The 26,197-nt window shown below is 36.8% G+C and overlaps 1 protein-coding gene across 8 annotated transcripts in view; it reads left to right on the forward strand.

Annotated features, from left to right (window-relative positions):
- SLMAP (sarcolemma associated protein) overlaps nt 1-26,197 on the forward strand; it is a 156,716-nt gene that overhangs the window by 111,830 nt on the left and 18,689 nt on the right. For all 8 annotated transcript variants that reach the window (XM_052644096.1, XM_052644105.1, XM_052644147.1 and 5 more), the window contains 3 exons: nt 14,012-14,071; nt 19,354-19,434; nt 19,653-19,712. In XM_052644096.1, coding sequence (XP_052500056.1) covers nt 14,012-14,071; nt 19,354-19,434; nt 19,653-19,712 — 201 coding nt within the window. The remainder of the gene's footprint in view (nt 1-14,011; nt 14,072-19,353; nt 19,435-19,652; nt 19,713-26,197) is intronic.

The raw sequence follows: 26,197 nt of genomic DNA on the forward strand, positions 1-26,197 counted from the left end.
TGTTTGGATATTTTTTATTGAGTCATAGTTACAGAGATAAACATTCAGAGATTAAACAGAAGTTATATAAATTCTGGATTGCAGCTATCCCTTCCGTGGGGATATCAGCCAATAAGGTTATGTTTACAAGGAGTAAGTAATGGCATGGGAAAGTGCTGAATGTGGTAGGTACATAGAGGGGAAAATGAAAATATAAAATCCTGTTTTTGTGGACAAAGAATGAACCAAAGAACAGAAAAAATAAAATACAAGCATTCCTAGACATTTGAATCCACTGAGTTCTTAAGTGTAAGAAGTGTGGGTTGTGAGTTCAGCTAGTTAGAGGTATAGCTTGTTATCTGAATCCATTTGGTTTCTGAGCTTCCATGGCAAGTAGCAAGAATTTGATTAATGAGGATGCCTGTTGTACCTCAGATTTTCCAAATCTGTTTGGCTCCTTAAATTTGGATAGCTGGAGCTGGCATAGTAAGGGTCACCTTTGGTTTGATTTGTTCTCATTTCCATTATGTTTTGACATTTTTATTGTTTGATGACAAGATGCCATTGTAGAAATTATTGTGCCATAATAAGTATTATGGCAAGCAAAGCAAATTCAGCAAAAATCTTACTGAAGTGAACTTGTGAAACAATTTTGTATGATTTTTTTTTACAAGCACACATAACCTTTTTTGCCATTATTTTCTTTAATAGGCATCTTGAACTGATTTATAGTCTTGAACAAGAAGCATTCATTCTGTGAGCAGTAATACTTTATATTCTTGTTTCCAGTCTTTTAAAAAGTGAATATTAAGAACCTGGCTTTCATTATTTACTGTGCTTGTATCCTGTAAATTCACTTGATGTTTTAAAAATTAGAAAGCAAATAGTTTACTTTCATAGGGGTTATCTTGCCTATTTTAAACATATTGACAAGTTTTTTTCAGTTTATGTGTATGACTCCATAAGAGAACAACTTGACTGTTGGTTCTCTCTGTTTATAAGGTGATTTTGAAGAAGTTAAATGAGTCAAAATACACTTCAATTTGTTTTCCTTTTATGGTAAAAACAGACTGTGCTCCTTTTAATTCTCTTGTAAGAGAAAAGCTTTTAATCTCCAGCACAGAGATCGGATTTTGAACAGATTTAAATATAACCTTTTGCATAATTACAGAACTGTGAAGTAAAATTTCAGTATGAAAATACATCATACAAAATCTAGGATAAGTAACGTTAGTAAAACTTGCTATTAAAGTTCTAGCAAAGTCTCTTCTTCAGAGATTCAGGCATGAAGTTTGGTTTAAGCAGAACTCCACATTCCATGTTCCCTGCAAATTTTAGTCACTCGAGGTTTACCATATAAACTTGTATGAATACATTGAGACCTTTGTGTGCTTGCCAAACATGCTTTCTGGGTTAAAAATTGTGTTCTTTCTCACTCTGTGTAATACACATCCTGTGAATTCTGCTGCTTGATTAACTTGTGTGCTTAGTGAAAGGATGAAAGGTGAAAGGTAAGCTAAGGATGTAGAGACATGCCACCAGTTGGTGGGCATGAAGTGAAAAACAGCCTTTTCTGGACTGCTGCCCGCCTCTTTAATTTCTCTTGCTACTCTTTGTCACAGCAGCTGGATGCCGGAGAAACTTTGCTGAGATCTGCTTTATGGAGACAAACTGTCCCTTCCCCACAAAGACATGTCCGTTTTGATGGAGTTAGAAGTCCCTTGACATAAGCCTCATGTCTTTGTATTCTTACAGAATACTTTCTATATGACTTCGTTGTTTTTCTTTTTTCTTTCTTTTTTTTAATTTATTTTTTCGCCGTGCCTCTTGGCATGTGAGGTCTTAGTTCCTCAACCAGGGATCAAACCTGCAACCCCTACGGTGGAAGCATGGTCTTACCACTATACTGAAAGGGAAGTCCCAATAGTTTTTACTATTATTAGGCAAAAGTCTTATTCTCTTAATATTTCATAGTTTATTTCTACTTGTTTATTTCCTAATTTTAAAAGTTTTTTTTTTCCCTCCTTGCCTCCCATCCCATTTTGACATTGCAGTCACAATCTGTGTATGATTTTCTCCTTCCATCCTCCTTTCTCTTAGGACTTTGCTTTGACTCAGAAATTGCCTTATTTGGAGTAATGCTTTGAATCTCTGATGCTCATGTGATTGTTTACTTTTCATCACTCTATGATATCAGCCTCTCTGAACAATTTCAGGCTTATTCTGATTGCATATTGTACTTGAAACAGTTTTAAAATTTCATCTTTTAAACTGTTGTTTCTCTAAGCCAAAGCAGTTTATTTATGACCAAGAATAGAAAACGCTTGGTGTGGTTCCCTGCTCTTATTAGTTAATGTTCCCATTATAGGAGAGTCTTGAGTTTAAACTAGCTCATTTTTTATTTCTTTGTTCTCAGAGTAGTTGTTCAACTTAAGATATATTGGAAGGTTTTTATTTGTTGTTTACTTGTACCAACCATTTCCCCAGTCAGCTAGCTTTCCAATATTTCTGCCAGATTTTCTCTCAATATAACTGCACAGAAGATAGTCTTAAATTCATGCCAGTAACGTTTTGATACATAGACTGTTCCTTTAAAAAAAAAATCTGTTTCTGTATTCTTGAAATTGGTTCATTTAATTTTAAATCTATCCTTGAATTCCAGTCTTGTTTCCTCTTTTTTTCTTTATTCTTAGGTTTTAAGACAAATAGCTTTTGGAACTGTTTTTATAGAAAGGCAGACTATCTTCTACAATAGTAATTTTATTTTGCTGCAGAAAGTAATAACCTTGTGAAAGTCTGTATTATTAAAATTTGCAACCTCTCAGAATCAGTCTTTGCAGTAATAATAAAGCTTTCTTTCTACTATGTGAGCTGCTATTCTCTGAAGGGAAATAAATTGTCAGCTTGATGTTGAATGCTATTTGTTAATTTTTACTTTCTGTCTTTTAAAATAATACTTATTTATTTGGCTGCCTTGGGTCTTAGTTGTGGCGGGCAAGCTCAGTAGTTGTTCCATGTGGTCTCTGGAGCACGTGGGTTTTAGTTGCTCCATGTGGGATCTTAATTCCCCGACCAGGGATCAAACACGAGTCCCGTGTATTGCAAGGTGGATTCTTAACCATTGGACCACCAGAGAAGTCCCTGGTTATATCTTGATGTTAATTCTAATCTCAGTTCCTAAGCTGTATTTCCCTTTAATGACCTTCTAAGTAACTTTAGCTCATTTTTATTTGTGATGTTTAGAGTTGGATCAAAGGAACATTTATGTGAATTCTGGTTTGATCCCTCATTGGCAGTATGACTGGGTGGTATGATCTTTTCAAACCTCAGTTTCCTCTTTTATAAAATGGGATGGTAGTACCTATTTCATAGGATTATGAGAAATGAGACCATATTTACTAAGTGCTCTAAGCAATGCCTGATATGCAGAAATACATGTTACCTAGAAGGTAGAAAACTTTCTAGGAAGCATGAGGCAGGGTTTGGAAGATCATTGTCAGTGGGAGCTTTCATGTTGAAAGCTTCTTTTTATTCCCATTTTCAAGATAGGGAAAGCTAATTGATGTAGCTTTATTGTTCCTGTTAACATAATAGGTTTCTGACAATCTAGCAGTGGTCTAACTTTTAAATTACCAGTATACATGCCATTTAAAAGATTTGGTCCAAGCACATTATTTTGATGCCCTAGTCATAACATTATTTTTTTATAATGAAACCTAACTTTGAGATTTAGAAATATTCTCCAAGTTGACATTTATTCTTCTACTTTTCTGTTTAAGGTCCCTAGGGAACTGACACCCATATCTGATTGTCAGTGCTGTTTGAGTTTATCTTCTGCTTTCAGTTGGTTGTAGCTGTCATGTGAGGAAAATGGTTCTTGAAGAACAAGGCACAACTGTGCTCCTGTTAAGCTTCTTTTGTTTGCATTGTTTCTCATTTTCATTCTGTGCCACATAGTAATAGAGATACTATGTCATATATTTTTTATCAGCCAAGAAATAAATTTGGTTCTGTTCTATTCCATCTTTGACAGTATTCAATGGTTTTTTACAATTCTATCATGTTTTCTGACTATACAAAGTGCTTTGGTGCTGGTTCTCAAATGTTGTCAAACTTCTTAAAACCATCAGTTCTACTCCTTGGTAGGTTCTCTGCAGAAAGGCATATGTATATGGATCAGGTACAGATGCAAGAATGTTCACAGCAGCATTATTCTCAGTAGTTCAGAACTGGGGAAAAACCCTAAAGATTTTCAGTATTCAAATAGGTAAAAAAAAAAAAAAAAACAACGCTGAGGAATATAGGATGAACAAAGTTCAAAAGCACTAAAATTGTATTATTTAGTCACACATATTTGAGTAGTATGACTAAAGAAATGTGAGAAATTAGGTACCATAAAAGTTGGGATGGTGCTTACCTTTATGGGATTGGAAAAGCAAATGTGGAAGGCTTTGGGGGTGGGGATTAGGTTCTGTTTCTTAATTTGGGCTGTAGTAATACAGATGTTTTCTCTTTAAAAGAAAAGACTTTATTAGCCTGTCCATTGTGTTTTATGCACCTTCCTGGATGCTATGTTTTATACTAAATATGGTTTAAAATAGGGGGAAAATGAATAAATACCTCTCTAAAGTAACACTCAAAAAGAGAGAGTTTATTTTTAAAAAAGATCTTCTTTATCTTTCAGTTGTGCCAAGGGAAGTAGTTCTTTCAAGACCTGCAGTTATCATTACAAGGAAGTTCTGTTTTGCCTCTGAGGAGTCTCTGACTTCCAGTAATCCTAAAGAGTTGAGGTCTCCACTCCAAGTTTGAAAACTAGTAGTCAGAAACCTTTTTGAAAACAATAATCTTTTCCTTAATATTTTAATTGCAGGGTACTAATGATTCACTGGATTTGATCATATAATCTTAAATAATTTCAGTAGTGATAATAGCAGAGGTAATTATTATTTAGCACTTAATATTGATACTGTTCAAAACTTTTTTAATGTATTTAATCCTTAGTTTTTTAGAATGAGGAAAGTATTCAAATAATTTTTCCAAGTTTGATCTCTTTAAAAATAAACACCTAATTTATTCATCCAGCAAGTATTATTAAGCCTCTTACTATGTGTTTACCTGGCATTATTTTAGCTTTGTGGTGTATAGAAATGAACAAGACACAGCTAGCTTTGCCTTGATGGAATTTACATTCTCTTGAGAAAAAAATTAATAGACTAATAATATGTCAAGTAGTGATAAGCCCATTGAGAAAAATGGAAGATTATAAGGCAGTGAAAGTCACTCAGTTGTGTCCAACTCTTTGCAACCCCACAGACTATACAGTCCATGGAATTCTCCAGGCCAGAATACTGGAGTGGATAGCCTTTCTCTTCTCCAGGGGATCTTCCCAACCCAAGAATTGAACCCAGGTCTTCTGCATTGCGGGCGGATTCTTTACCAGCTGAGCTACAAGGGAAGCCAAAGAATACTGGAGTGGGTAGCCTGTCCCCTCTTCAGAAGATCTTTCTGACCCAGGAATCAAACGAGGGTCTCCTGCATTGCAGACAGATTGTTTACCAACTAAGCTATCAGGGCAGTTCAGTTCAGTTCAGTCACTCAGTTGTGTCCGATTCTTTGTGACCCCCATGGACTGTAGCATGCCAGGCTTCCCTGTCCATCACTTAAGTCCCAGAGCTTACTCAAACTTATGTCCATTGAGTTGGTGATGCCATCCAACCATCTCATCCTCTGTCATCGCCTTCTCCTCCCACCTTCAGTCTTTCCCAGCATCAGGATCTTTTCAAATGAGTCAGTTCTTCACGTCACGTGGTCTAAGTATTGGCACTTCAGCATCAGCCCTTCCAATGAATATTCAGTACTGATTTCCTTTAGGATGGGCTGGTTGGATCTCCTTGCAGTCCAAGGGACTCTCAAGAGTCTTCTCCAACACCACAGTTCAAAAGCATCATTCTTTGGCGCTCAGCTTTCTTTATAGTCCAACTCTTACATCCATTCATGACTATTGGAAAAACCATAGCTTTGGCTAGATGGACCTTTGTTGGCAAAGTAATGTCTCTGCTTTTTAATATGCTGTCTAGGTTGGTCATAGCTTTTCTTCTAAAGAGCAACCATCTTTTAATTTCATGGCTGCAATCACCATCTGCAGTAATTTTGGATCCCCCCAAAATAAAATATGTTACTGTTTCCATTGTTTCTCCATCTATTTGCCATGAAGTAATGGGACCGGATGTCATGATCATAGTTTTCTGAATGTTGAGTTTTAAGCCAACTTTTTCACTCTCCTCTTTCACTTTCATCAAGAGGCTCTGTAGTTCTTCACTTTCTGCCGTAAGGGTGGTATCATCTGCATATCTGAGTTATTGATATTTCTCCCCGCAATCTTGATTCCAGCTTGTGCTTCATCTAGCCCAGCGTTTCTCATGATGTACTCTGCATATAAGTTAAATAAGCAGGGTGACAATATACAGCCTTGTAGATGTACTCCTTTCCCGATTTGGAACCAGTCTGTTGTTCCATGTCCAGTTCTAACTGTCGCTTCTTGACCTACATACTGATTTCTCAGGAGTCAGGTGAGGTGGTCTGGTATTCCCATCTCTTTAAGAATTTTCCACAATTTGTTGTGATTCACACACTCAGAGACTTTAGCATAGTCAATAAAGCAGAAGTAGATGTTTTTCTGGAACTCTTGTACCTATCAGGGCAGCATGTGGAATTTGAACAGATTTGGGATTAAGCTGAGTGAGTTGTACATGTGTCTGGGGAAAGAGTGTGTGAGATGAAGAAAAACCACATGAAAACCCAAGGCAAGTCTAAAGGAGTATTAAAACAATAAAACTGCCTTTAAGAAATAAACAAAAGGACAGAGAGTGTTTTAGGCTTTGCATATTAAAGGGTCTCTTTTATAAGTACCAACTCTGCCACTGTGGTGGAAACCAGCCATGGACAATATGTAAATGAAGGAACCTGACCGTGTTCCTATAAAACTTGATTTACCAAGCAGGCAACAAGCTGAATTTGGCCCTGTAGGGCCGTAGTTGGCTTACAGACCTTGTAGATCATGGTAGGGATTTAAGATTTTGTTTTAAGGATGATAGAGTTTTGAGCACTGTGAAGAAGGCTGAGCGCCGAAGAATTGATGCTTTTGAGCTGTGGTGTTGGAGAAGACTCTTGAGAGTCCCTTGGACTGCAAGGAGATCCAACCAGTCCATCCTAAAGGAGATCAGTCCTGGGTGTTCTTTGGAAGGAATGATGCTAAAGCTGAAACTCTAGTACTTTGGCCACCTCATGCGAAGAGTTGACTCATTGGAAAAGATTCTGATGCTGGGAGGGATTGGGGGCAAGAGGAAAAGGGGACGACCTAGGATGAGATGGCTGGATGGCATCACTGACTCAATGGACTTGAGTCTGAGTGAACTTCAGGAGTTGGTGATGGACGGGGAGGCCTGGTGTGCTGTGATTCATGGGGTCTCAAAGAGTTGGACACGACTGAGCGACTGAACTGAACTGAATGTGTGTTTATAATTTTTTGAAGAAGGTGGTACTTTAGTCTTCAACATCCTAGAGAAAGATAGAAGTGGCTTTTAGAACCTTTGTTTATTCTGTTTCATTGTTTGCTATATTCATATAACAAGCATTTGTAGAACCTGTATTATGTGACACAGTTGTGTTGAGAAATTTATTAATAATAAATTCATTAATTTATTAAATTATTAAATATTTAAACAATTTAATATTAAATTTAAATAATATTAAATTATTTATTATTAATAATTATTATTAATAATAAGATACCTTGCTGCTTTCACTAGACCTGAACGATTTATCTTGGTAATCCACGAAAAGTACCTGGCACTTTCTGATGTATAGTATTTGAAATAATGAGTATATTCTTCAAAGAGTTTATCATATGGTGGTAAAGATGCTTAATAGAGACACTAATGAAGAGCTATGGAATGGGAGAGGAGAGATACCAGATCCATCCCAAAGAAAGGAAGAGAAGACAAATTCAGTTTTATGGGATGAGATAAGCTCCTGTGAGATTTCTGGGTGAAGATGTTTGAGAAGTAGTTAGGCATCAGGGTTTTGGAATGTAAGAGAGCGAGAATGAGACTAGGCATCAATATGTAGAAATTATTCAAGTGTCAGTTCAGTTCAGTCGCTCAGTCATGTCCGGCTCTTTGCGACCCCTTGAATTGCAGCATGCCAGGCCTCTCTGTCCATCACCAACTCCCGGAGTTCACCCAAACTCTTGTCCATCGAGTCGGTGATGCCATCCAGGCATCTCATCCTCTGTCGTCCCCTTTTCCTCCTGCCCCCAATCCCTCCCACCATCAGAGTCTTTTCCAATGAGTCAACTCTTCGCATGAGGTGGCCAAAATATTGGAGTTTCAGCTTTAGCATCATTCCTTCCAAAGAAGACCCAGGACTGATCTCCTTTAGAATGGACTGGTTGGATCTCCTTGCAGTCCAAGGGACTCTCAAGAGTCTTCTCCAACACCACAGTTCAAAAGCATTAATTCTTCAGCACTCAGCTTTCTTCACAGTCCACCTCTCACATCCATACATGACCACTGGAAAAACCATAGCCTTGACTAGACAGACCTTTGTTGGCAAAGTTGTCTCTGCTTTTGAATATGCTATCTAGGTTGGTCATAACTTTCCTTCCAAGAAGTCAGCGTCTTTTAATCATGGCTGCAATCACCGTCTGTAGTGATTTTGGAGCCGAAAAAAATAAAGTCTGACACTGTTTCCACTGTTTCCCCATCTATTTCCCATGAAGTGATGGGATTCAAGTGTTGCAGGTAGTTAATGCTATTAAAAATTTTTTTGAGATCTCAGAGACTAATTTCTTTTTTCTTGCTTGATAGAAGTATAAAAATTTGTACTCTGCTTTCCCCCAGTGCAGACAATGCTGCATCGGAAATCTTTATACCAGCCTCTCTCTTTCCAGTGTGATGTGTAGAAGAGAGGTTGTGGCGTCAAAGGGCCTACACTTTCAGCATTGGGATAGTTCCTGCCAAATTGCCCTCTAAACAAAATATTCATACTGATTTACACTTCCCCTGAAAGGACAGGAAGCTACTCATTTACCCACCCCCTCTCAGTCAGTACTGAAATTCAGTGTATTGCCAGCCTGATGGGCAAATAATGCCATGGTATCGTGTTAGTGGGTAGATCATAGATTTCTCAGGTTTACTAGACATTTCCATTTCTTGGCTTGTGAGTTCTGTGTTCCTGTTCTTTGCCCTTCTTTCCCCTGTGTTATTTGACTTTCTGTTATTAGTTTTTGGAAGGTGTCATATCTTTGTTTGCCTTCTTCACAGGCCCTTTCCTCATTCCTTGCTTTGTTTTTTGCTCTGACTGCCTTCTGACATACTGTTGTTTATCTCTTTATTGCCTGCCCTCTGAGCACCATTAGAATAAGAACCAGGAGGGCAGGGATTTTGTCATTTGTTTATTCTAATGTTTCCAACACCTGGGACAGTGCCTGGCACGTAATAGGCACCCCCTAGTTAATGGTTCGATGAACGAATGAAGTGATTAGTAACCTATATCTGTTATTTGTTTTTCAAATATTTTCCCGTGTTTGCACTTCCTCTTTAGTTTTGTTTTTGGTGAGTTTGATCATGTAGAAAAATTTAATTTATATGAGATCATACCTATTAGTTTTTTCACACATGACTTTTGAAGTCTACAGTTCGCCTACCCCCTTTTTACCCCTTTGTTCCCTTCAGTCACTTCTCCCACCTCCCACTCCCCACCTCTGGCAACCACCAGTCTGTTCTCTGTATCTATGAGCTTGTATGTTTGTTTGTTTTAAATTCTACATATGAGAGAGATCATATGGTATTTGTCTTTCCTTGTGTGACTTTTCTTGGCACTGTGTTAGCACTTAGTGTGCACTTAGCACTTGGTATTAGCACTTAGCACTGTGCTCTTAAGATCCATCCGTGTTGTCACAAATGGCAAGACTTCATTCTCTTTTATGGCTGAATGATACTCCATTATATATATACGTGTCCATTCATCTGCTGGTGCCTTATCTTGACTGTTGCAAACAATGCTACAGTGAATGAGGGTGTGCATTATTGTTCTTCCAGTTAGTGTTTTTGTTTTTTTCAAGTAAATACCTAGAAGTGGAATTGCTAGATCATATAGTAGTTCTATTTTGAATATTTTGAAGAATCTCTGTACTGTTTTTCATAGTGGCTACATCAGTGTACATTTCCACCAACAATGTGCAAGGGTTCCCTTTTTTCCACATTCTTATTTTTTCTTGTCTTTTTGCTGATAACCATTTTAACAGATGTGAAATGATATTATCGTATGGGTTTGGTTTGCATTTCCCTGATGATTAGTGATATTGAGCATCTTTCTGTGTTCCTATTGCATTGCCTTTCGCTAAGTTGTGTCCAACTCTTGTGACCCCATGGACTGTAGCTGGCCAGGCTCCTCTGTCCATGGGATTCTCCAGGCAAGAGTATTGGAGTGGGTTGCCATTTCCTTCTCCAGGGATCTTCCTAACCCAGGAATTGAACCTGGGTCTCTTGCATTCCAGGCAGATTCTTTACCAAATGAGCTATGAGGGAAGACCCCATGTACCTATAGGCCATCTGTATATCTTCTTTGGAAAAATCTCTGTTCAAATATTCTGCGCATTTTTTAATGAAATTCTTTTTTGCTTTTTGACTTGTTCATACATATTTAGATCATAATCAGAAGAAAAAAGTCAATGAAAGCCTGAGAAAAAAGGAATGAGCAAGCACATACAAGGAGTAGGAGTGAGTTGTATCCTAGAAGCCAAATGAAAAGAGTTTTTAAAAGGAGGCAGTAAACTTTTGATAAAGTATGATGAATGGGTCCATTCACAGTAAAAGATAAAAGACATAAAACACAAGAACAGAGAGAATGAGAGTAGAAGCTTACTTTAGAAACATAAAACAGACAGTAGAGTTAGAGATTTTGAGGTTGGAGATTTTAGAGGATGGAAAGAAAATTCTTAATGAGTATGCAGTTTTCTTTTGAGTGATAAAAGTATTTTGGAACTAGATGAAGCTGGTGGCTCCATATTATAGTGAATATACTAAATGCCACTTTATTGTTCACTTTAAAATTAATACACTATGTGAATTTAATCCCAGTTTTTTTTTTAGAAAAGACCATATACTGAGGTACCTGAAATTTAAGAACACCAGGGATAAAGAAAAGATTCTGAAAATTTCCAGGGAGAAACAAAGGATCTCATACTGTATTATTAATCATAATAAATTAAATAATAATGTAGTGATAAACAAACCCTGAAATCATAACAATTTAATTCAACCATTTACTTTTTTTTTTTTTTTTTTGCTGTGTCACAGGCTTGTGGGATCTTAGTTCCCCAACCAGGAATTGAAGCCAGGGCACAGCAGTGACAGCCCAGAATCCTAACCTCTAGGCCACCAAAGTGAAAGTAAAAGGTGTTAGTTGTTCAGTCGTATCCAACTCTTCGCGACCCCAGGGATTATAGCCCACCAGGCTTCTCTGTCCATGGAGTTCTCCAGGCAAGAATACTGGAGTGGGTTGCCATTCTCTTCTCCAGGGGTCTTCCCCACCCAGGAGTTGAACCCAGTCTTCTGCAGTGCAGGCAGATTTTTTACCATTTGAGCCACCCAGGAAGCCCGCTGGGCCACCAGGGACCTCACAAATAGTTCCTTTTCATTTATGCTACATGTTCATGGTAAGGGAGAACATTCTGTTCCATATTGTTACTCAGGAATGGAGATTAATCTGAGCACTTTGTTTCTAGAGTGGGAAAGGAACAAGTGTAAAGTCCTGCTCTCTTTTAAATGCTTCCGCCTTGGCTAGAACCAATCACATGGACCTTCTTCAGTTAGGAACTTGCAATGTACAGTATTCTCAGATGCCCAGGAAGGTTAGGCAAACCAGGCATTGCTGAGCACAAGAAATTTCTACCACGCATACTGAGGACCAAGGGTCTGACTGGCAGTAGACTTACCTTCCAATTTGAAGCTAGAAGACAGTGAAACGATTTTTTTTTTAATTCTGAATGATTATTTTTCCTGTGAAGTTTTGTGTCTGTCAAACCATCAGTCAAATGTGAGCATAGAACAGTAGCATTTTCAGAGGAGCAGAGTTAAAAAGCTTTTACCTTCTATCCATCTCTTATCCAGAAATTATCAGAGGCTCTGGTACACTAAAATAAGAGAACAAAATAGGAAGAGGAGGATTTTCCTGGTGGCACAATGGAAAAGAATCTGCCTGTCAGTGCAGGGGACACGGGTTCAATCCCTGGTCTGAGAAGATTCCACGTGCTGTGGAGCAGCTCAGGCCATGTGCCACAACTGCTGAGCCCGAGCGCTGCAACTCCTGAAGCCTGTGTGCCTAGAGCCCACGTTCCACAAGAGAAGCCACCGCGATGAGAACCCCATGCACCGCCACTGGAGGGTAGCCCCCACTCTCTGCAACTAGAGAAAGCCTGCACACAGTAACAAAAGACCCAGTGCGACCAAAAATAAATAATTAAAACCAATGTTTGGAATCTGGGAGCAAGGAATTCTGCACAGGATATAGCTAAGACTGGAGCAGGAAGGTGAAAGGACTAGGGGAAGGGAGAAACAGGAATATATGATAGATTGCCTGGTATGTTTGATGATATTGAGAGTTTTAGGGTTCTGTAAGAGCTTGGGCTATGTTTGAGATATATTTTTTAAAATTAGCAAAACAAAAGAGGACATTATAAGTTATAGAAACACTAAATGGTGTATAAGAAGAAAAATGTAATTATGGTATATAACTCAGATGCAAATAATAGTCGTAAATTCTGATCGCAGATGGACAAAATGTAACTCTTATTGAGCATATTAGAATATGAGAGCTTACTTGTCTGTAAGAGATTATCAGTAAATAATGCCTAAAATGGAAAAGTTAAGAAATAGCAATATATTACTTAGAAATGTGAATGTAAATACCGAAAGAAATGACTAAAAGTTAAAAGTTGTTGTCTGTGGGAAGTGATTTTTCAGGAATGGAATGGGGTAAAACAGAGGCTGAATAAAACATCTTACATTATATATCTTGTAAGATTAATGCCTTTTGAAATTATCTAAATTTATGACTTTGTCTTTTCTTTTTATCAAGGAGGTAGGAGCAGACAGTGCCGCATGCCACACAGAGCCTATATGAAATGAAAATTATCAGTCAGAGCAATATATCAGAGAAAATTATATCAGAGAAAATAATCAGTAACAGCCTCAGAGCTGTTCAGTGGTGGGGTAATGGGTCTAGACCAACTTGCAGTGGGTTGAAGGGTAGAAGAATAGAGAAATTATTTCAAATACTGCAAAAGTGTAAACTGAAGGAGACCAAGTGACATACATCATCAGATAATGGGATATACAGAATTAGATATATTATCCTCCCAACTGGAAAGGTAGAATATGAAAATCCAACTTTAAATAAATGATAAAGAAACCACACTATACAGAGAATGAATGCCACATAAAAAATTTTTTAAATTTATTTAAATAATTAGCTCTTCTAAAATGATTCATTTTACTGAAACATGTCATACAGACATCTCTGCTAAATTTTATCAATAGGGAAAAGTAAGCTGTTGGTATGATTTGTATTCTTTATCTAAATGAAATACCTTCCTAGAATTCCTTTATTTTCAAGTTAATATTGTTGACTTAAAGAGTGTTGCTTTGTTTTTTCTGAGTCTTTTTAAAAATGCAAGGCTACTACAATAAGGTGAAAAAAAGATTTTTAATAATAAAATAAGGCGAAAATTAATGAAAACTGAAGGCAGATTGTTTCCCTACTCTCGGGTTTCTGCATTAACCTGATTCCTCTAGTATAGCTCAAGTTCTCTTAGTTCCCCCTTCCAGGTTCAAGTTTTTGTTCAAGCCTAGTCATGGGAGTAATGCTATCATCTTTAAATTTGGTCATGGAATGTGTTACACTGCCCTGCTCAGGGAAGTGCTTGCTGCTCAGTTTGGGCTTGGATAGTAACGTTTATTTTCTTTGGCAGAGAAGCTGATCGTCGAGGGGCACCTAACCAAAGTAGTAGAAGAGACAAAGCTTTCAAAAGGTTCGTTTTCTGTGGGGTTTCTGTGGGTTTTGACAACTCTTGGATAATGAAGGTTAGTGTACATTTCTAAGGTCATAGCACTTTATCCAACAATTTATGTCTTATAGCTCACAATCCAGTAACAGTACCAGATAATAATATAAAACAGTTGGAGTTCTCTCTTAAGAAGGATATGTTCATTGAAAGGTTTGTTTTTAAATGGATATATATGTATGGGGTTTTTTTAATGCTTGGAATAGGTTTCATTAGCTACTAAAGATTTGTTGTGATCTCTGTCTCACTTCCAGCATTATTTTCAGCTTTGATCTAAAATTTTTAATCAAATAGAGTGTAAATCTTGTTTGAAACAGATGAAAAGTGTTTTCAGTTCTCTTTTTCTATTTATTGTACATTTAATATTTGTTATGATATTTAGTATTATCTTAATTGCTGGCATCTTAGTTTGGTTTAAACAAAAGTGATTATGTAGAACCTTACATTTTGTGATGAATAGTCCTATAATTGCTTGAAGTAATTTATTCTGTTAATTATTTTCTATAAAAAAAATTGTCAGACCTTAGAAAAGAAAAGTAAGTTTTAAAGCATCATGTTGTCAAGTCACTTTTATGTGTAGGGAAATTGGGCAGATAAATTTAGTGGAATATGTTTATTATTCCTTCTAGGATTTTTATCAGGAGAACATGTCAGTATAAAATTTAAAACTAAATTCAAAATCATTTGGGTCAGTTAAAACAATGAATAATAAAGGGTTGCTGTAATCAGTTTCATTAATTCTGTTTTATGACAGTAACTGGATCTATTTGGCTTTTAAAAATATTTAAAAGGATAGTGTTATCCCAGCTATCTGGTGGCTTCCATTTGGAATTTTGTGCACGGCACATGCCATATTTGGGGAAAGAATGCGTAAACTATGCATCACTAATATTGTTCTGGCAAACAGGCATTGAGTTTCAGAACAGTGAACTATTTTTAGTACGTATGGCAATTTATTTCATCTTATTAAAGTGAGATGAGAACAGATTTTAAAATAGCTTTTACTTCACCAACTAAATACCTATTCAGATTAGTTGGTTAAATAGCCAACACTTTGATGTAATGTAGCCTTAAAATCAGTGCTGCTTTTAATTAAAGAAAAGTATCTTGCTACCTTTGTGCTTCTATTTAATGCATTATGAATTATAATGTATTTCCTTGAAATTACATGATGTCATTATTGGAAAAGAAAATGTAATGATTTCCTTTTGAAATCTGGCTAAAAATATGTATTGAAAACTTTAAAGAGCATGCTTAACAACTTACTAGCAGTTTCACTTCTGAGTTTTTATCTTAAAAAGGAACAAATTGGACAGATGTACAAGGACGTTTGAATTGTTTAAAAGCAAAAAGAAAACATAAGCATCCAGTAATAAGGACATTTATTAAATAAATTATAGCAAGTGTGTCCATGCAAGTGAATAGAATACATCCTTTAAGAATGGTAATACAGAAAGTTCCTTGGCAACCTAGTAGTAAGGACTCAGCACTTTCACTGCCAGGGTCTGGGTTCAGTCCTTGGTTGGGGAGCTAAGATTCTGCAAAGCCTAGTGGCACAACCGGAAAAAAAATAGGGAAAGGATGAATGCTAATACAAATATAAGTTTATATACCCAGAGATTTTTCTGTCAGCTGTCAGCATTTTACTGGCACTAACCACAGTTGGCATGCAGAGGTATATTAATCCCTGTAACAAACTAACATGGCTGAAATAAATTACATTTAAATGCTTTATATCTGGCTATAAAGTATTTTCTTTTAGATATGGCTGGATTATTTTATTTTTTAAATACTTTCACTGGTGATGTTTTTAATAGAATTTTCTGCCTTGAAAAACATCAGTTGCTAGAAATTGCCAGTTACTAGTTGTTACAAGTCTTGGTGGTATTAATGTTTCCTTCAGGTATTTCACCTAATGCAAAATGCAGTTGTAGGTTGCCCATGCCTTCTATTTAAGCCCTCACTCAACTTGCAGTCATTTTATGTTTATGGTAGATTTGTCATGAAATTAAAAGATGCGTACTCCTTGGAAGGAAAGTTACAACCAACCTAGATAGCATATTCAAAAGCAGAGACATTACTTTGCCGACTAAGGTCCGTCTAGTCAAGGCTATGGTTTTTCCAGTAGTCATGTATGGATGTGAAAGTTGGACTGTGAAGAAAGCTGAGTGCCAAAGAATTGATGCTTTTGAAGTGTGGTGTTGGAGAAGACTCTTGAGAGTCCCTTGGACTGCAAGGAGATCCAACCAGTCCATTCTAAAGGAGATCAGTCCCGGGTGTTCTTTGGAAGGACTGATGCTGAAGCTGAAACTCCAGTACTTTGGCCACCTCATGTGAAGAGTTGACTCATTGGAAAAGACTCTGATGGTGGGAGGGATTGAAGGCAGGAGGAGAAGGGGACGACAGAGGATGAGATGGCTGGATGGCATCACCAACTCGATGGACGTGAATTTGAGTGAACTCTGGGAGTTGGTGCTGGACAGGGAGGCCTGGTGTGCTACGATTCATGGGGTTGCAGAGTTGGACATGACTGAGCGACTGAACTGAACTGAACTGAAAGATGGCCGTAGAAAAAAACCAAGAATTTGTCAAACAGCGGCTTTTAATTTCAGGTTCTACCAGCCACTGGCTTTGTGCCCTTAGGCAATTTACTTTAATACTTTAAATCTCAGTTTCCTCATTTATAAAATGGGATCAACAGTATATAACTTACAGGGTCTTTTGGAAATTTAATGACGTACTGTTTATAAAGCAGGAAGCACCTTTCTGTTAGCAAATATTAGTTCTTCTCTCCCCCTTTGATTCTTGATTGTGCTTTCTTTGCAAATAATGGTTCCAGTGGTATCAGAACTGGCCTATGTTTGTTTTGCCCATCCATTGTTATGTCTGCTTGAAGATATAGTGAAAGCAGTCACTTTATTGTACACTTGCCAGTTTGGGAGTAGTTTGGTATTGATGTTGATAGCGTTCTGTTTACCCCTCTTATATATACTATTGCTGTGCATTTTAATAAGTAAGTACTGCAGAAAAAATCAACTGGTTCTGTGGTTCATGGGGTCACAAAGAGTCAGACACAACTGAGCAACTGAACTGAACTGAATGAATTTTAATATAGGGACGTTGGGTCTGCTTCATAGCTGAAGAGTAGAGGTTTTAAATAGTAGAGACTCCTGTCACTCATTTGTTGTGTCCTGTTCATCTTGAATAGATTTTATTTGCCTCCATATAATAACTGTAGTGTCAAGACACAACAATGATGCCACATGACTTGACTTGCAGTAAACTGTGTCTTGAATCATCTCTTTTTGGAGCACCTCCTACATACTGTGCATTGTTTGGACTGAGGATGTAGCATTTAACGAAACAGACAAAGATTCCTGCACTCATGGAGCTTATATTCTACTAAGATCTTAATGGAAACCTCTAAGGCAGTTTTACCTTCCTAGCTACTGTTCCAAATAGGAAATAAAAGTTGCTTGTAAGCCAGAAGAATATGTCTGAAAATACATTCCTCTTGGTTTACCTTGATACCTTGATCATAAAATTGCCAAGAATATTAAAATTAGAAGTCTTTTTGTCTTTTCCGTTCTGTTCCTACAGAATGGTTTCTTTCCTTTCTGTATATTGATAAGATATATTCACACCTCCCTTATTTGAGACTGTAACTTTGTGATCAAAACTAGTACATTCAGAAATGTCTAACTAGAACACACTGTGAATGCACACTAGAGGTCTCAGATTAGATTCCCATCGGCCTCAGCGATCAGTGACTTCATGTCTAATCCAAGCTCATTGTCTCTCAGCAGCTGGTCTTTGATTAGAAATGGCAGTGAGAAAAGATGCAAAAGGCCTCTTATAATCCATCACTCATTATACAAATTAAGCCACAAATTTAGGCTATTCTTATATGGAATAGCCAAATAAGTTATATTTCAATATTGTATTAATTATTTTGACAGTGATTAGTTTCAGATATGTTTCTGACTACTTCAAACATGAAAAATATCTCTAGATTTAGTTGATTATGAAAACAATATATGTTCACTCTAATTTTTCACACAGTTTATGACAGTGTGAAGTTAGAAAGTAAACGTGCATCCCTACCTTCAGAAATGACCATTGGTATCTCTGTGGTAGATCCTTCTAGACTTGAATAAATACAAAACAAAAAATTCATAGCTAAACGTTCAACTCTTTTCAGTGTAAACAGAGTCACATTATACATAACAGACTTTACTTTTACTTAATAGTAGTGAATCTATCTTGAACATTTTCCATTCAGTAATGAACAATGCTGCAGTGAATATCCTTATGGATATATACTATATGTTGTCTATTATTTCCTTAGGAAAAAGTACTAGAAATGGATACCCACATTTATGTTTTTGATACAGATTACCAAAAACAGTATAGTCAAGCGCATGACATTGTAAAAAGTAATTATATATCTACTGAATTTATAATCTCATTGAGGAAATAAGATATATGTATATACAGAGAATACTATAAAACAGAACATGGTTAATGACAAAAACATATGTCCCAGAGAAGACACAATAAAAAAGGAGCAACATACTGGAGAAATGAAGACTTCCTTAGAAGTGATGGGCTTAAGCTATATCTTAGTATAGATTGAATAGGCCAAGTAGTGAGAATGGTCCTTAAGTTTAAGGAAATATCAATTTAAGCAAAGAATTTAAGGCTTGTGGTTCAGGTACCGTTGCGTTTTCTTTAGATATAAAAGGCTGTTAATGTTCTTTTTGCAGTGTTACTTTTAATTTAAAAAAATAATGGTAATTTTTTAAAGAGTTTTTGTTATGAGTATAAATATTACTAAGGCAACCTAACTAGTGTTTTTATATAATAGAATCATTTTCTTTCCTCATCTTCATACAATGTCCACATTGTCCTGGAAATTTTTGCTATATTTGTTGCAGTTCTCTGAATACTTTAGCAAAGCTTGCTTCATTTTTGTTTCCAGTTGGCCAGTGGACAGCCTTGAACAAAAGCCCCAGCCCTCTGCACAGCAGTCATGATCCACATTATAATTTAATCTGAGCTCCGTGTAATAAGCAGCATTCCATTTGGGACTAGAGTGGTGAAGAAGTAAGAGCTTCAGTGACCTCAGTTAATTTTAAAAGTATTTTGCATACCAGTAGATTTAGAGCACGCATAGCCTGAAGCAGTTTTACTGATACAAGCTTTTATAATTGTAACATGATTCTACTTTTTTTTTTCCTACTTGTTAGAAAACCAGGCAAGAGTGAAGGAATCCGATTTGTCAGATACTCTGAGTCCAAGCAAGGAGAAAAGTAGCGACGACACTACAGGTGAGTTTTAACCTAAGGTTTATAACTCTGCAGATGTTATTGTTAGTTATTGTTGCCTACTAAGCAGTTTAGGTATGCAGGTTGGTGTGGGTGGCGATTTCAAAATTCTTACAATGATCCAAATATAATAGCTGTATAAGTTTCACTTACTTATTTTGAAAAGGATAGCTTGCTTATAGAGTTTACTGTTTATAATTCTCTTTTTTCCCCCTCTGTAGACGCCCAAATGGATGATCAAGACCTAAATGAACCCCTTGCTAAAGTGTCCCTATTAAAAGGTACTTTAACACGTTTTTATGACATTTAAACCAGGGCATTGGATTCACCCTTGCCACAAATTCAGTTCCAAGTATTACATGATGTTTTAAGTTTTAGTTAGAAGAGTAAGATAGCTTGTCTACAGTAGCAGAAACTAAAATTTAAAATGTTGATGTTGGTGCTTACATACTTTAAAGAAAAATGTTTAAATTGTAAAATAATTTGTGCCAATCAGAGTTATTTGTAGGGCAAAGCAGTAAGTGGTAGAATGTGAAATATAGCTGTGGGTTTTTTGTGTTTACCTTGATGTCTCTGACAAGAACTCTATCATTTTTAATATAAATTAGAAAAAGTTAAAAATATTAACTTTTTTGAAAGAACTAGCTATTTAAGTGCCTTAGGGTGTCTTTTTGATAAATCTGTGATTGCCAGCATTTAGTCTCTTTTATAATTGCTTTATTATACAAAAGAAAAGTTGACATATAAGTCCAGCTCAGTATGTTAACCATTTTAGTAGCAATGGACCAATACCAGGCAAGTCTCAGAAATCAGCAGCAACAGCAGCCTGTGGAGGTGTCTTTATATAGAAATGCCTTTGCATCTGGCTGGGCTCTTAAGGGATCGCCCAATTCAGACCCTAGCTTTTGGATTATATAAAGGGAGCCTTGGGCTTCCCAGGTGGCACAGTGGTAAAGAATATACCTGCCAAAAAAATAAAATAAGATAAAAAAAATTAAAAACAACAAAAAAGAATACACCTGCCAGTGCAGAAGCTGCAAGGGATGTGAGTTCAATCCTTGAATCAGGAAGATCCCTCAGAGAAGGAAATGACAACCCAGTCCAGTATTCTTGCCTGAAAAATTCTATGGACAGAGGAGCCTGGTGGGTTGTAGTCCATGGGTCACAAAGAGTTGAACACGACTGAGTGACTGGATGCATGCATGCACATACATGCTTTCACACACACACACACACACACGGAAGCCTTGATTTCACTCTGCATGATCATGCTGCTCTCCTAGCTACATAACAATTAGAATTGGAAGTGATTAGCAAAGAGGTTACCCAGATTCTCTTAGAATTCCTTGGTCTGGGCATCATGGCCTTCTCTTTTCTTCTCCCATGGATCCTGAAGCTGACATAGCTGTTTTGAGCCACCTTTGATTGAATTCCCTTAACAGGAGAAGTCCTGAAGATTACTGGTCCAGGGAACCAGTTGCCAATCTGTGTTTAAGTATGATCATAGTTTCCAATATTCTTCCTGATCTATACTCTTCTCAGATGACCTCTGGTGTTTGAGACGTGGCTTTTCTTCTTCTTCTTCTTCTTTTTTTTTTTTTTTTTTGTGGAAAAAAGCAAACAGAAGTTTAAAATTAGGAAAGTGACAGATCTAGCCAAACCTTGAGAGTTGCAGACAGTAGCCCCTTTATTTTATTCAATGAAACCCTATGCCTGGCTTCGTGAACCATTATCTTCAAATTTCATTATTTCCCTTTTTAAAAAACAATCTTTATTTAGAATTATAATACTCTCTCTCTCATGTTAGTCATATAGGATTAGGAAAGGCATCTAAAGTAGATTAAGCAGTCATCATGAGCTGTAAATGAAATGAGTAAACAGTAGTAATTTTCCTTGAAATATTATTTTCAGTCAACATATGTCACTTTTGAAAGAGAAATAAAGCTGTGGCTTGATCCACAGTTTTTTATGTACTTGAAATCATTTCCTTAAAAAAGGTAAAAAGAAAACTGGAATTCAGACTGAGTAGTATCTAATGCAGTTTTGCTTCCTTTAGGGAACCATGCCAGAGACCTCAGTGGTTTCCAAGTCTGATAAGACTGTCCTTGGCATTTGAGGAGTTTCTAATGAAACTGGCAACAGAAGAGGTATAGATGATAAGCTGTTTCTCGTGGTTGTTGCCATTAGGAGTCAAAGAAAGGGAAAAGAATGTCTAGATTATATATTTGTTTCTTTTTGTTTATCTTAGAAGATGGGGAAGAAAGGCATTTCATGGAAGAAGTATCATTGCAGTGACTCTGAAAGTGTCATACCACAAAAAAGCTGAACTTGAATCTAGTCAGGATTCTAGATTCAACTGCCAACTTGCAGGACATGTAAAGAACAAGGGGCATAGTGTACATGATGTGGTAGACAATGTGATGTTTCTGGTTTGGCACATGTTGAACAGTAAGGTTTTTATAGTTCCTGGTTTGCCTGAAACCATTTATCCCCATTGTCCCAGCATACTTATTAAAAGCGCTTCCTTTCACGGTCACATGTGCCCCCAGTTTTGTATTGTCACCCTTGGAACCAGAAGCAGTTGGAGTGTAAGGCAGAAACTAGGACCAGAAAATCATTTTCACTTAATTCTGTGACATTTATTGAACCAGGAGATACAGAGATAAGACACATGAGAAGGCTGCAGTCTTATGGGAGAAGGAGACATTTTGGTAGAGTCATAAGTGTTTTAGTAGGTGTGGTGGAAACTTTGGAGAGTGCAGCTAATTTCCTGGCTAGGGGCAGAGACGGGGAGGAGCAATAGTCAGGATGGGGCTTCCAAATGAGTTCCTTAAAGGTAAGTAAGAGTACCCAAGAGTGAAAAGGGAGGCATACATTTCTTTAAAATAGTGCTGACATTTACAAATAGGACTGTTTAATATAGCAGTAACATTTACCAGTAGGTAAGTGTGGTACAGCACAGGCTGTGTTAGGCAAATGTGGAGAAGGATAAGACTGGGCCAGAAAGAAATGTTTGGGAATTCTCTGCATAGGGATGGACTGTGATAGCAAGGGAAGTTTATAGAGAAAGAAGAGCAATGGGAAGATCAAAGGAGCCAACAAAAGATCCAGTTGTCAAGAAGGGAGCCAGCTGGTCAGAAGGACTAGCAAAGTAAGAGGCTGCTCTTTGGTCCCCTAATCTGCGACAGAGGAGGCAAGAATATACACTGGAGAAAAGACAGCTTCTTCAGTAACTAGAGCTAGGGAAACTGCACAGCTACCCAGAAAAGAATGAAATTAGAACACTCCCTAATACCATACACAAAAATAAACTCAAAATGGATTAATGGCCTTAATGTAGGGCCAGACACTATAAAACTCTTAGAGGAAAACATAGGCAGGACACTCTTTGACCTAAATCAGCAATATCTTTTTTGATCTACCTCCTAGAATAATGAAAGTAAAAACAAAAACAAATGAGACCTAATTAAACTTATAAGTTTTTGCACTGTAAAGGAAACCATAAACATGACAAAAAGACAACCCTCACAGTGGGAAAAAAATAGTTTCCCACTGACAAGGGGTTAATCTCCAAAATATACAAACAGCTTATACAGCTCAATATAAAAATAAATAAATAAACAATTAAAAAATGAGCAGAAAACCTAAATAGAAATTTCTCCAAAGAAGACATCCAGGTGGCCAACAAGCACATGAAAAGATGCTCAACATCACTAACTATTAGAGAAATGTAAACCAAAATCACAGTGAGGTATCGCCTCCCACAGTCAGAATGGCCATTATTTAAAAATCTACAAACAGTAAATGTTGGAGAGGGTATGGGGAAAAGGGAACCCTCTTACGTTTTTGGTGGGAATGTAAGTTGATACAGCCACTATAGAGAACAGTGTGTGTGTGTGTGTGGTTAGTCGCTAAGTCATATCCAACTCTTTGTGACCCTATGGATTGTTGCCCATGAGGCTCGTCTCCCTGCCTTTTGTGAATAGGGCTGCAATGAACAGTGAGGTGCATATATCTTTTTGAATTATGAATCTCCATTTTTAGTTTTTTAAGGAGAACAGTATAGTGTTCCTTAAAAACCTAAAACTAGAACTACCATATGACCCAGCAGTCCCACTCCAGGTCATATCCCTGGAGAAAACCATTGTTCAAAGAGATACATTCACCCCGGTGTTCATTGTACCCCGGTGTTCATTGTAGCACTGTTTACAATAGCCAGGACATGGAAGCAAGCTAAATGTTCATCAGCAGAAGAATGAGTAAAGAAGATGTGGTACATATGTACAATAGGATATTACTCAGCCATAAAAAAGAGTGAAATAATGCCATTTGCAGCAGTGAATGGGCCTAGAGAGTATTATTTTAAGCAAAGTAAGTCAGAAAGAGAAAGACGAATACCATATCATTTATATGTGGAATCTACAACACAGATGAACATATCTATGAAACAGAAACAGACTCACATACAGAAGAGACTTGTAGTTACCAAGGGGAAGGTAGAGAGGGGAAAGGAAGGATCAAGGGTTTGGGATTAATCGATGCAAGCTATTATATATAGGATGGATAAATAACAGTGTCCTGCTGGGTAGCACAGGGAACTATAGTCAATATCCAGTGATAAACCATAATGGAAAAAATAGGAAAAAGAATATTTGTATAACTGGGTCACTTTGGTATACACAGAAATTAACACAACATTGTAAATGAACTTAAAAAAAAAAGATAAAGGCATCATGACGCTTCCTACTTTAATACTCCTAAAAAATAAGGACGTTATCCTGTATAATGACAAATCCAGAAGTGGGCAGCTAGAACCTGGGCAGACTTCCATGTATGATGCTGAAAGAGAAATTTTGTAGTTGCTATGATAATGCACCTGCCACTGGAAAAAAATCTTTCTCTTGCTTTTCCTCCACCCTTACCATGACTTTTCAAAGGAAGAATTGCTAGACTGGCTAAAGTAGATGAACCTAGAGTTAGAATTTTTGCCAGGGAGAAGTAAGATATGAGGATGAAAACACATGTTTATAGTATCTGAGACCTACTGTGTTTGCATCATGAAATTTTATTTTTAGTTCTTTTCTGATGGATTGAAGTTGTTATGCCTGAGCTATCGTAAACCAAAGTAATAGTCGAATAATAGAATAGTAATAGAATAGTAGAATATACTAGAAGAGTATGGCCCACCTGATGATGCATTTATTTCAGGCAGTGTTCAGTAGTAGAAAGTTTAATACAATGAAAGACGAGCAGAGTGACTAGAGAGAAAAGAGGGAGGGAGCTTTCTTGAGATGTAATGCTGGTTCTAATGTATTTTGATAACATCACTAGGTTACATTATTTAATGATTAAGCAAATATTTACTTGTTATGTATGTGACATTGAGGAAGCAGTGACGACAGAGTATGCACAGTGGAGCTTTCAGCTTAGTTTTTATTTTGTATTCCACAACTGGGGAAATCATGCTAAAATGTTTTTTCTTGAGGAAAAGTTTCTTTCTGTTTTTCCATTTCCAGTTAAGTTACAAGTGAAAAATTTCTGACCTGTTATCAAGAAATTTCAAAATTCTGCATAACCCTTACATGAGTGAAACATAATTTATTATATACTAGTATATGTTTTATAGTACCATTGCCATTAATTACTAAATATATATTTAATTGTATTTGTGCTCTTTCTCCAGGGTAAAATGACTAAAATGCTTAATATAATTTGCTTCTAAATTTTATTAAACTTGTGCTGTGTTGTTAACTATGCATGTCTAAACATGAGAAAGATTGCTAATCTTTGGTTGTAGAGATTATGTTATCATACTAACTCTTGCTTTTAAAATAAACATATTTTTGTCAGATGACTTGCAGGGTGCACAGTCAGAAATTGAGGCAAAACAAGAAATTCAGCATCTTCGCAAGGAATTGATTGAAGCCCAGGAACTAGCTAGAGCAAGTAAACAAAAATGCTTTGAACTTCAAGGTGAGATCAAGATTACTTTGACTCTTCAGGGGATGTGAAAGCAACAAGATATTACTGAATGGCCCCAAGTCCAGAGACATGGTTATCCTCTTCCGAATCCATGACTTTACTAGATATGTGATCTTGGAACTTTACTTATCCTGTCCAAGTTTATGATTCAGATCAGTATAGTAGAGACAGTTACAGTGGTATGACTTTCTTCTGAAGATCAAGAAAGACCTGTTACAATGAAAGATCTTAAGAGTTAATTATATATTAAGTACAATAGAAGGAAAAAAACATAGAAATATTAATTTCTAAGTTTTAATTATACCTAATATTGGCTACTGAACGTAAGATAAGGGACATTTATATTCCCTGCAGTTTTACAGTGTGTTCTAAAGTAAATGAGAGGAGCCAGGCAAGGTTAAGGTAGAGAATCTTCAAATGTCCCAACCACTTTTTATTCTAGTAGCTCACTTATCTATACAGACATAGGCCAGTTGGAGTCTGTGCTGTCCCCTAGAGCTAATCTTTTTGTATCATTCACAGTAGTTATCTAGTTGCAGTCGATTAGTACCTTACAAAGTCTTAGAATCCTCATGTTCTCTAAAATGTCCTTCCTCACCAAAAGGAAGATTTGCATCCCACAGGGCACCGTGGACTTCCTGTCAGTAAGTACTTATTATGTACTTGGCAGTGAACATAAGAATTCTAAGTCTGGTTTTCAAATTTAAACTCACAGTGTTGATTAACAGCTATCAAGAATGCTTCTCAAGTGAAAAACAGCATATATTATCTCAGCCATATAAGA

This window comes from Budorcas taxicolor, chromosome 1 (assembly GCF_023091745.1).
Source record: "Budorcas taxicolor isolate Tak-1 chromosome 1, Takin1.1, whole genome shotgun sequence".
In the NCBI taxonomy this organism is placed as follows: Eukaryota; Metazoa; Chordata; class Mammalia; order Artiodactyla; family Bovidae; genus Budorcas; species Budorcas taxicolor.